Below are 11,498 nucleotides of genomic sequence, written 5' to 3'. Positions count from 1 at the left end.
GAGGATCGCGGTATCGAGGAATCCGAGGAGAAGGAGGAGGCCTAAATTTTGATGAATCCACAATTAATTCATTAGATTCAAATCCTGCGAGAGACTTGCGATGATGATCACGTAGGGACGCGTGTCCATGCGTGCCAGAGTAACGCAACGCGGTGTGACAGAACCGAGATGTTCTTTGGAGGGGGTTGAACATCCCGCAAATACTGTACAGCCATGGTATAAAAGGAATTGCAGAGAGACGAAGACACGAACGACAAACCATTTGCACCAGCCACGCAAGTATACCTCGAGTAGTGTACCTTGTACATCGAGTCTGAAGAATTTTCAAGCAGATTACGGACAAACGTTTCGTTAATTCGGGTATCGAACCCACGACGATCATCCACGGTGTTTCAAAACAATCGATTTTTGACAAGAAAATTTAATACCGGATACGTCGCATTCGATTGCAGTCTCAACAGGATCTTTAGCCATGACTTCGTACTTGACACTGGCACTAGCTGCGGTTGCGATTTCCGCAACGATATCCACAGCTCGAGTCATTCCGGCAGAACCTCGTGAGTATAGAATCCACCGTACATAACTGTCCGACAGGCTGGAATAGAATTACTTTTGGAGATTTTTTAAACAGTTTTTATATACCGTTTTGCGCTAATTTGTTCCTCGGTGTTTTTTTTTACAGATTTTTCACGAGTTTATTCGCAATTGTTGTTCGCCGGATGGTTATGGCCTTTTTTTTTTTTATTGCTTTTTACCGTTTATCGATTAGATATTTTTCTTCTGATTTTGCACGTATTTACTTGTCGATTTCCGAAAACATTTTCTCACTGATTACGTATCGCCAGTTTTCTTCCTTATCCGCTGTTTTTTTGATATTCTCAAATAAATCCATCGCGCCGATAATATTAATCGATTTGCAGATATTTTCCAGTATAATCGTAATGTTATGTTACCACCCATTTTCAAAAATTAAACCTATAGCAAACGAATGTTGTTGACCTGTAGGATATTTAATTGGATAAATTACTCAGTGAAAACAATTTAAAAAAATCAGGTATTCTGTACGATATTTGTTTGACTCTGAGGTTTATTACGGGTTTCAGCTTAATGATCGACACGCATCGTTGGTTTCAGAAATCAGATCTAATTAACCTCCATCCTACGTGAACAGAGATCGGCAAATTCGTCTTCCGTCATTTTCTGGTCTATTTTCAATAAATTATTTCCTCCCAACGGCAGCTCGTTTAGTAATATTTTAGTACAGTAGAAAGGCAGATAGTTATAAGACTATATAGTAAAATAAAGTATCGGTATTGACCGTGAAATTGTAAAGGTTGAATATTCAGCGTGATCACTTCATTGATCAAATGAAACTATTACTTAACGGCCTCGGGTTCAACGTTCTCAAACTGGCCGAGTGAATAGCCATTCGCAGTTTTAGTCCTCCTCTTTTCACCGTCTCTGTCTAAATTAGTCGCTACACCGCAATACCGATTTTCACTCCCCCCTCCCCGTGAAAGCCTAGATTCAGCAATATTAACACCGATAGAAATTTCTAATTATTGTTACAATACAGATTTAAAATTTTTTTCACTCTACCAAAAAATTATTACTAGTCAAAAAATCCAGTACAAGTTGCTATTCTTTTTGATTACGATCACTCTTACTATATTTTTCTTCAACTGTTGCAATAAATTGATGTCAGGGTATTATATGAGTGAAAAAATGTTCCAATACCCAGGAAAAGTTTTATCGAGAACTACGTTTTATTGTAATTCCAGCGATATTTAAACCGCCATTGAAACGATACGCTTTTCAGTGTCCGTGATGCTCGACGCCTACGGAAACCCGGTTCTATTCCTGAGGGAAAAACGGGCCCCGTTAAGACCCGTGGTTCCGCAACGTGCCATGATGTTCACAGGATATTACAGACCGGCGAGAAGATCCGAAGACGGCGATCAAGCCACGGGGGTATTTGCCCAAGGGAATTCAGTCAGTGGAGGAGCTTATCTCGGCGGAATTCCACCGACTGGCTTGAAAAACGGACCGGAACCGATCGACGAACCCGAGTTATCCAGCGCCCAGGCTGAAGCCGCACCGGAAGCTGCAAATCCGAATCTTGGATTCCCTGACGATGATCAACAAGTTCAGGAACAACCCGATGCCGGATTTTCTCCCCAGGTACGCGTGGCTATTTTTGTTACCTTTTTGCCGAAGACTGGCTAAATTTCTATCGTTTTGTAAATTCCCGATTGAAGGTTATTGTGAAAAAGAGAAAAACAGTTTATTGAAACTCTGGGAGACTCATAAATCGTAACGATTTTATTAAATGCGGTTTCTTTCTTGTAGTCTTATTTGGAATATGAATTTTTATCGTTTTCATGCAAATGAAGAATAAAAACAAAAACAGAATGTTAACGGGATTCTCGGAGAGATTTTAACGATGTTTTGCTATTCGTAAGCGAGATTTTATATCCCTGTCATTCACGGCCAAGGATAACTGGTGGGTGAATTAAATATTCTACACAAAGCTGGTCAAAGGATGATTAGATATGGTTCGTTGGGTACGTTCAGAAACTAACTCTGCCAGCGATAAAAATTCCTTAGGATAGTGGCAGAGCTGCTCGCAAGATCGGCAGTGCAAAAGAGATAAAAGATGGTTTACAGCGCTGGCAATTAATTTCGGTACGCACCCAAAGTATGCAATTATTATTTTAACGTCGATAATGGCTCTTGATGCAAAAGCATAGAAGTGGGCTTTCTGTTTTCACCAAATGGCGTACACACAACGATCGTTTAAAAAAATCACTCCATCACCACGGCAAACTGATTGATTAACTGTTTTATAGAAACCGTCAGTATTCACTGGCGAGAATGATGCGGCGTCTGGCGGTCACCTCGGAACTACTACTTTCAGTACTAGTTGCAAGGTAAAGCAGAAATCTCCTTGCCATGAAAATTAAAAACACAAAAGAAACCATAAAAATAGTTGTACGTTCTTGGGGGAATGATGAGTTTTGGAAAAAAAAAAAAAATTGTTTCTCCTTCTCCTTTTCTACTTTTTCTTTTTTATACCACTGGAGTGTCAGACGGAATGATATCACGACTCGTTCGAAAATCTTCGACACAATTTGACATCTTCAGGTTACGTTGCATCGAGAATTTGAAATAGTTAAAACCGACGGATCAGCTTCAATTCAACATAACCTCGAAATGTTTGCGCTAGTTAAAATTTCGCGCCAAGTTGGCCGAACTGGACAGAGGTGACCAGCTTGTCTAAGCAGATGAAAAACTTGGCGCATGCGCAATTATGTCTTTAAGTTTCCTTGCGACTATTGTGGTAATTGGAAAGACGATCAACGTCTAACGTAGAAACGTGCGGTTTTTCAGATTTTAACGCAGTTTGCCGATACAACGGTTTTCCAAACTTTGAACACAACTCATTAATCCGTGCAAAAAAGTAAATACCGGAAAAGTTTTACCCAAATTCAATTGTTACCGTCAAAATTGAGCCACAAAATTCTCCTTCCAGGACCAGCCCGAGACGCCAATTGCGAATCCAGAGCCTCTGCCAAACGACGTGGAGGAAGGAGAAGCGGGCGTCGAAGCTCCGGAGGATTCTGCAGCACCGGAAGAAGCGGGTCAGCCACCAGCTCCCGAGGGTCCGACGGTGTTGGCGCAGCGTCCGTCGGTAAAGAAGGGGAAAAAGCGACCGATCGTTCCGGAAGCTGACGAGGATGACGAGGACGACTTCGAGGACGACGAATCCGTCGCGCCATCCTGGCCGGTCACCGGAAACCGACGACAGGGCGGCTACGTTCCCAACCTGAACAACTTCTTCCCCATGATGTTCAGCTTCCCTGGAATATCCAGGCGCGCTGGATCCTCGGGTTCGCTTCCTGGCGTCGTCACTGCTATCGCCAACAGCTACTCAACCGGGAAAAGCGGCGTTGCTAGTTCCATTGCTACAGCTTACGGCGGAGCTCCGAACGGGTGAGTTGAGACGAAAGACAATTAGGGGTGAAAATGTAGGAGGATTTTGATTAAGACAGGAGGGTCGAAGCATCGAAACTTCAAAGATGTGAAGATCTGTTTTATGGAATTTGCGGAAATGTAGAAGGGTCAAAGTATGGAAAGCCAAAGTACAGAATCGTAAGAATGAATAACAATGTGGCAAGCACAGTCCTAGAATTGTGAAAATTCTATATTTTCGTTTCGTTTACTATACACTTTTTTTTGTATATTTTGACACTGAGAAAAATTTCATTTCTTATGATAACTATAAAAATTCGGGAAGACAGGTATCGTTAAAAAAACTGTCTGAATATTGTTGGAATTACGAGAAACGAGGTACGCGTAACAATTTTGCGCTATCGTCGATCCTTTTTTGCTAATAGCAACGCAAAATCAGTTTCCGAGGCTTACTCTACTTTTTTAGTCAAATAAGGCTTTAACGTCAATTTATTCTTGTACAAGCATTAAATTTACGCAACAGTTGCAAGAAAATATAGCAACAGTGATCGTAGTGAGAAAGAATAGTAACGGTTACTAGACTTTCCGGTAACAGCTTAATTCCTTAATTATAACTCAATGAACAAGGAATTGATTTGTTCCTGTTTTCTAGCTAACTAGCTCATGTTTCACAATTAATAAATTTATCCAACCTCAGGAAAAATTCGCATACAAATGATTAAAAAATAATGTTCAATTAAGTCATCTTTCCGAAGCATCAAATAATTCGATGTGGTTCTTTGCTTCGAGTAATATGAACACATTGTAAAACATTTATTCGCTGATTTGTCTTCGTCCGTTTATTTCGATCGGATCTTTCATTCTAATGACTTGAGAAAAAAATTCTCCAAGCCTCACGGGTGATATAAGTCACGTTTAACGAAGTTTTCTCCTTCTTATTTCAGGAAGAAGGCGAGGCGCACACCTGTTGCGGAGGAATAAATCTCAACCTGTCCGAACAAGAGTCTGAAATGTCAATGTTAAAGCCAAGTATATACGCACACACACATACATGCATAGACATTTTTTCTACAACTCGATCCGCGAACGTGAAGAAAGACACGAAGAACTTCTGAAATTCCAGTTTTGGCAACTTCCATACGACAACTTTTTAGGCAGATACGAGGTGGCCGAAAATCGTGTCACAGAGAAAATATTGTCATGTATTTATATAATACACAAATAATTCGATTCCTTTTTACGCATGTACGTGAAATTAAAGTTTACATATTAAATAAATACACAAAAAATTGAAATTTAATCTGTGTAAAGCGATGACGTTTGTCTGGTCACAGAAAAATATGGAAAATAAATATACTTAAAATATACGTTTACATACATGTATATTGTATTTATATGTCGATGGAGACATTCGATCTATGCAGAGCTGTTATACCTTGTAACACTCTTCCACTCTCTTAACCTTGATTTTTTTTTACAAACGTTAATCATCCCGAGACGGCCATTCACTTAGAGAGGTTGGTTAGGAAGAAATCGATATTTTTCATTAGTTTTATTACGAGATTGCCACGTATATTGAGCAATTGTCAAATTATTATATCCGTTAGCTACGAAGGTCAATATTCAATATTTCGAATGACGGACGTATAGAAATTAAAATAACGAAAGATGAATTGCTAGAAATCTTGATTTTCGTTATTTTTATTTTCACATGTTTGAAATTTCGAAATATTTACCCTTCCGAGTCTTGATCCCCATCCCATCCTCAAAACACAGAAATAGAGAATACTGGAATTATTAATAAAACCTTAGACATCGATGCATCTGAATTAATTGATTTGAGATTGCTTAAAGAATTGTTCGAAATATAGTAGATTCTATCGTTTCTTGAAACACCAATAAAAAATAATTATAGAAACACCAATAAAAAAAATAATAGAAAAGCCAAAAGTTTCCACCACCGGCAAGTAACTTTCTGCAATCACAGCGAATATCCGATTACACGAGGTCAATTTGAGCAAAAAATTTACAGGCTCTTTGCAACTAGTAAACAGAAAACATGTCAGCGGAATCAATATATTCTCGAGTCTGGAAATCGCGGTGCAAATAATTTGTTTTTTCAATGTCCCGTCTGTTAAAAGCGTGGATGATGATGATGGGAGTAAAAATAATATTACCGCTATTATTATTGTTATTATTATTGTCAATTAAAATATCGTAAAAATAATGAGACGTAGTAAGAAAAGTACGTCAGACGATACCGCAGATTTTGATAACGGTAAATCTGATTGAGAATTAAGTGTACGACTGGTAATAAACAGAAGTGTATCCCATATGAATGGGCGATGGTGAGAGGTGATCAAGCGTTACGGGTGATTCCCGAGGTGAAAAAGAGGACAAGAGAATTAAAGAAGCAGAGAGAGGATCGAAGGCGGTGGAATGGATGGGAAAATTAGTGGATAAAAAACATTCCGGATTCGTTACGATCGTTTGCGGCGCAAAATAAATAAGAGAATTCAATGCCCAGGTATCGTATTTTACACGTGTATTTATACCTAATGGATATCCGGTTGTGGAAAATTTATCATAAGTCCTACAGCCTACACGTATACGACCTCAGCGAGTCGGCGGAAAAACAGGCTTAATTAATGTTTCAATGCAAAAAGGCATTTTTAATGCAAAAAGGCAAAAACGCATACACTGAGAAAAATTTTTAGTTCCGGTTAACGTTCGGTCCTTGAGTATTTTCATTTTTTATCACAATCGAAAAATATAGTTCTAGGCAGAAAATGAAAATTAGTTTTACAGCTGTTACCGGAAAGTCTAGTATTTTTTACTATTCTTTCTCATTGCGATCACTATTGCTAAATTTTGTTGTAATTGTTGCGAAAATTTAATGCTCGTGCAAGAATAAATTGACGTTAAAGCCTTATTTGACTAAAAAAGCAGAGTAAACCTCAGAAACTGATTTTGCTTTGCAATTACCAAAAAAGGATCGACGATAGCGCAAAATGGTTACGCGTACCTCGTTTTTAGTAATTCCAACAATATTCAAACAGTTTTTTTAACGATACCTGTTTTACTGAATTTTTCTAGTTACTGTAACAAATGAAATTTTTCTCAGTGTATAAAATGTCATATTTGATTCAGCTCTCGCTGTTTGTATGAAAAAACTAAAAGAGATGACGATGCAAACGGAATTCGAAATTGCGTTTTTGACGCCGATTCCGGAACGATACATGCATCAGTTATTTAGGAGTGAGAAAATTTCATCACTGCGGTGTAGATTGCAATAAGAACGAATCTAAATTGTATCGATGCTGCAAGTCTGGAGCACACGACTAAAAAATTCCGATAATTACATCGAAGCGTATTTTTATAAATCGAAGAAAGAATTCGGGTTGAGATCATCCTCGAAATCGTCTCGGTTTGCGCATCGTTCAAACGAATTAAAATTTATTCAGCCAGATCGAGAAAATGTTGTTTACTCAAAAAAAAATCAAGTTTGCTGAAGAGAACGTTTGGGTATGGAATTAATTAAGACATCATCGATTCTAATAGTTTGCAATCATTTAAAAGTTATTCCTATAGTTTTGAGATTTCATTCATGACTGACCGAAGTACAAAGAAAAAGAGATCAGGACACGAATTTTATTTCTACATCACTGATCCGATCTACCGAAAATTGTATTTATTAGTCCGTACAAAATTGACGCTTGAAATTCCGAGAAATCCACGAACATTTAGCGATAAAAATCCAATGCGATTAAATTTTAATCACAGCTTTGGAATGGCGATTAGACGTAAGAAACGTCTCCGAAATTCAAGAAATAAGAGACAGTGACCATCTGATTGTGAGTTAAAGATTAGGAAAAGAGGTGAAAAATTTCCTTCGATATTATTTTCGCCAATGATGGTGAACTAGAATGAACCAATTTCCCTATTATGTAGTAAAAACAAATTCAAGCAATTTCGTATAACATAACCTAACGCATCAAGAATTGAAGAACAGGTTTTACGATCAGAACGTTGAAAATATTTGAACTCTGATATACTTGATCCGATCTCAATGTTTTTGTGCTTATTTTGTTCACCACAGAGATCTTCGGAGAACCCGTAAAAAAATTAATACAAATATGGTTATCACCAGAGTCTTGTTAACTAAATAAGAAAAAATGATAAAAAAAAAAAAAAAACGGATTAAAATGTCTTGAATGTATCGATTATAAAACGTTTTTCGAATTAGTTAATGTCTTAGGTTTCGTTAGAAATTGCTCGGCATCATTTCTATCACGCAATAGTGTCGTTGTTTCATTCTTGCTGACCATAATTGGTACAAATAATATTGCATTGGAGATTTTCAGACGTTTGTTCCTGGTCTTCTCAATTTTTATTCAAAGGGTCAATTCGTACTAAAATTCTTACCAGTGGTTCTCAGGCGTTAAGTTACGACCCCTGAAAATTAGCCGGACCTTCCGTGACCGTTAATACGTCTGTATACGAGTTCAGAAAGTATGCGAAAAATTGCACTAACCAGTCAGAGAATGAAGTCACGACGAGCGAAAATATTTTGGCATCTCAATTCAGGTTTCAGTTGGTATAAAAGTGGAGATCCGAAAATGAACCCGGCAGTCTTCGGTTCACTTTCGTCCAGGTAGATCTCTTCCTCTTTCTGCATCTACGCCTCACTTCACAAACATGGCGAGGCACACGCTGTTTCTTGTATTGGTGTTAGTGATTGTAACAATGGCCGCTGCCATGCCCCGAGGTAATTATATCAACATATTTTTTTATTCGCATAGTCAGCCAGTAATTTACGAGCAAATAACCACCGAAGTGTAAAGTCGATTAGCAAAGTGGACGAATCAATATTTTGCACGATTGCGGTTACTTTTGCATACGTGAGACCAATTTTCTGCACATTATTGACTTCTAATAAGCAACAAATTCATTCACGGTAAAATTTGATCGTACAACGTACGATACTGTCAACATTTTCGATATTAAGAAGACGCTGTAGTCAATCTTTACCGACCGAGTTAAATGTCACTTGTTTTGATTATGCTGTAAGAACACCTCTGATGGGGAATAACCAAAGTCAGCGGAATTTTAGATGCAATGCGGAATACAAATACTAAGAAAATTTTTTCTTTTTAAACAACAATAATGCCAAGAAATGTATTCTCAGTGTTGAATTATAATTTATTGCCGTTATTCTAGCTTGAAACCAAAAAGTTTTTGGAAATTTTTTTCGGTATTGGATGTAGAATTGCACTCATTGCGACATTTTTGCATCAGTGCTGCGTAGGCTTTGATAATAGTCAAAATATGTGACATTTTATTCGGTCGGTAAAGAAGTACTAAATAGCTTTCCCTTAACCACAGAATTTTTGGGATATCTTATTTTTTTAATCATGACAAATTTCGATTGCTCTGTAAGATGGAAAGTCTGTTGCCATGGACTGGAGTTCCAAAAAGTTTTGAAATTTTGTGAAATTGAGCTATCAAGAGTGTTTGTGGTCTGTGATTTCAAATTTAATCCTGGCATTTTTCGAATTTGTTCAACCTCGTTCTCTACAGTTAATTTGAATTTAGTAAAGTCCGACTTTAAGAAAATACAGTTTGTTGTGTATTCAACTGTTTTAAAGCAATTTCCAACTATTAAGTATTGGTTTGCGTAGTTTTTTTTAAATTATATATATGTAAAAATATAGATTTTAGTGCTAAACACAAAAGAAAAATAAATAAATAAAATCGGAAATTATTTGGTATAATAGAATCAAGTATTGAAAATATTGAGCCTTAAGCAGTGAAGGTCTTTAACGTAAAGAAGGATACCTAGTAATAATGCACGATTTGTCCAGTGCGTGAAATTCAGAATCTTATTATTAATTATTTTTTATTTGTCAATATATTTAGAGACAAATTTGACCTTCACTTTATCCTGCCAAGCTTCGCAACACGTTCTAGATTCACTGTCAAAATTTCTTGGTTTTCAATTACCTGATTATGTGCAGAAAATCATTCCGTACATAACCACGAACATTTTTTTCCCAAACTTTCCTTTCCATTGAAACTTGAAACCGTAAAAATCACTCTCAAAATAATTCACGAGCAAAAAACTGACTCCGTGTAAGTTTCGCGGTCAAACAAATTTTTGCATCCAATTCGTGATCGTGATGTAGAATTTAATAACACTAATACTTGCGGATTGAAAATAGTTTCTGTAAATTTCCACGTTCTCAAAAACGAAACGGTAAAATGTTGAAGAATTTCTACAATTAGTGTTCACGGACGATGAGAATATCTGTTTTCTCCAAATCGAAGAATTAACTCGATTCGTTAACGAAAGAAGAAAAATTAATATCTTAGCTGTAATAGAATGTTTTTAAACTTAATTTTGTGCTTCGTTTCTTACTATTTTAAATTCTTCTTCGATTTTGATAAATTTATTTCGTTTCATTTTCAGTCTTCGAAAGGGTTAAGCGATCTCCGGATCCGAGTCATTGGAATAAAAATCGCTATGGTAACAGAGGCTACTACGCAGTCCCTAGTTATGGTGGCTATGGCTACAACCCTCAATCATATTGGGGGGGTGGTGGATTTTCCTCGGCTTCGGCGTATTCGATTAATGGCTTTTCTGGTGCGAGTGCGAATGCAGCGTCATTTGGTAGATAAGGACGCCTCTGAAAAGCCCCAGTTGATCGAATGGTGTCGGTTTTGCCGTGGATGATTGCGACGGTGTTACACAAACTGATATATAATGACAAGTGTATAATAATTATCGTACGATAAGTGAAAAAAAAAAAAAATAAAACATTGTAATTTTGTCACTATAAATATTGTATACCGTGATTTTAATCGATCATTTAAAAATTCTATGTAGATACACTTCTATGGTCCGTGTATTGATTAATTGAACCACTTTTACCCTCGAATCCTTGGATATATATTTTGTAACTGAAATCAGTGCTGATACCGAATTTTCAGAATTATCGAAACGTTAAACAATTTCGTATAATACAGCTGTGTATGTAACTGTGAAGAGTGGTACGGTATATTAAATCGATGATCGTGTGTTTTATTTGCATTGGCGTTAAAAAGATGACTGAAACTCAATTTATTTCCGACCGCAAGAAATTATGTCGTCTCAATCGTTGATTGGTTTTTTTTTTTTTTTTTTTAATTAAAATCTAATTTGAATGGAATTATTTGCAACCTCGTTATATTTCTTAGCAAAGCGATACTTCGAAATTAAGTTTACGAATGATTCGAACTTGTTTTTCATATCAGCATAGCTGTGTCTTCGACTATTCTGTGTTAATAGTCAAATTTATAATTAACAATTGGTTGTAGCTACCAAACATGATCTGTAATTTCGAGGTTTGAATGTCAAATGAACACAAGCTGTGAAATTAGTGCAAGACCCGAATTAATTTCGTAATACTTTTCCAGAGCGATAAATACAGGAATAAAATTTTTATATGCAATAGCACAAATCATAATTTTATGATACATTCTTCGTG

The 11,498-nt window shown here is 36.8% G+C and overlaps 1 protein-coding gene and 1 long non-coding RNA gene across 4 annotated transcripts; both read left to right on the top strand.

Moving 5' to 3' along the window:
- The first annotated feature begins 236 nt into the window (after window positions 1-236).
- Window positions 237-5,339, top strand: LOC124298335 (uncharacterized). Of its 2 annotated transcripts, XM_046750197.1 has the most exons (5): window positions 237-557; window positions 1,820-2,181; window positions 2,850-2,930; window positions 3,533-3,993; window positions 4,917-5,339. In XM_046750197.1, the coding sequence occupies exons 1-5, from the start codon at window positions 473-475 to the stop codon at window positions 4,951-4,953; spliced, it is 1,026 nt and encodes a 341-aa protein (XP_046606153.1). In that variant the 5' UTR covers window positions 237-472; the 3' UTR covers window positions 4,954-5,339. The 2 variants fall into 2 exon arrangements, with proteins under 2 accessions (XP_046606153.1, XP_046606154.1); XM_046750198.1 differs by lacking the exon at window positions 2,850-2,930.
- Window positions 5,340-6,484: 1,145 nt separating this feature from the next.
- On the top strand, window positions 6,485-10,812 carry LOC124298346 (uncharacterized). 2 transcript variants are annotated; one of them, XR_006906782.1, is made up of 4 exons: window positions 8,331-8,342; window positions 8,411-8,412; window positions 8,605-8,740; window positions 10,442-10,812. It is a non-coding gene; the product is annotated as an uncharacterized LOC124298346 (long non-coding RNA). The 2 variants fall into 2 exon arrangements; XR_006906781.1 differs by lacking the exons at window positions 8,331-8,342; window positions 8,411-8,412 and adding an exon at window positions 6,485-6,499 and having other exon boundaries at window positions 8,560-8,740.
- The last annotated feature ends 686 nt before the right edge of the window (window positions 10,813-11,498 follow it).

The sequence above is a fragment of the Neodiprion virginianus genome, chromosome 2, assembly GCF_021901495.1.
Source record: "Neodiprion virginianus isolate iyNeoVirg1 chromosome 2, iyNeoVirg1.1, whole genome shotgun sequence".
Lineage (NCBI taxonomy): Eukaryota > Metazoa > Arthropoda > Insecta > Hymenoptera > Diprionidae > Neodiprion > Neodiprion virginianus.
This window is presented reverse-complemented; position numbering and strand designations above follow the sequence as displayed.

Bases quoted from the DNA above. Each gene is read 5' to 3' on its own strand.
- LOC124298335 (XM_046750197.1), top strand. From the start codon at position 473: ATGACTTCGTACTTGACACTGGCACTAGCTGCGGTTGCGATTTCCGCA. The intron at 2,931-3,532 runs GTAAAGCAGAAA...TTCTCCTTCCAG, and splicing joins CTTTCAGTACTAGTTGCAAG to GACCAGCCCGAGACGCCAAT. The intron at 3,994-4,916 runs GTGAGTTGAGAC...TTCTTATTTCAG, and splicing joins TACGGCGGAGCTCCGAACGG to GAAGAAGGCGAGGCGCACAC.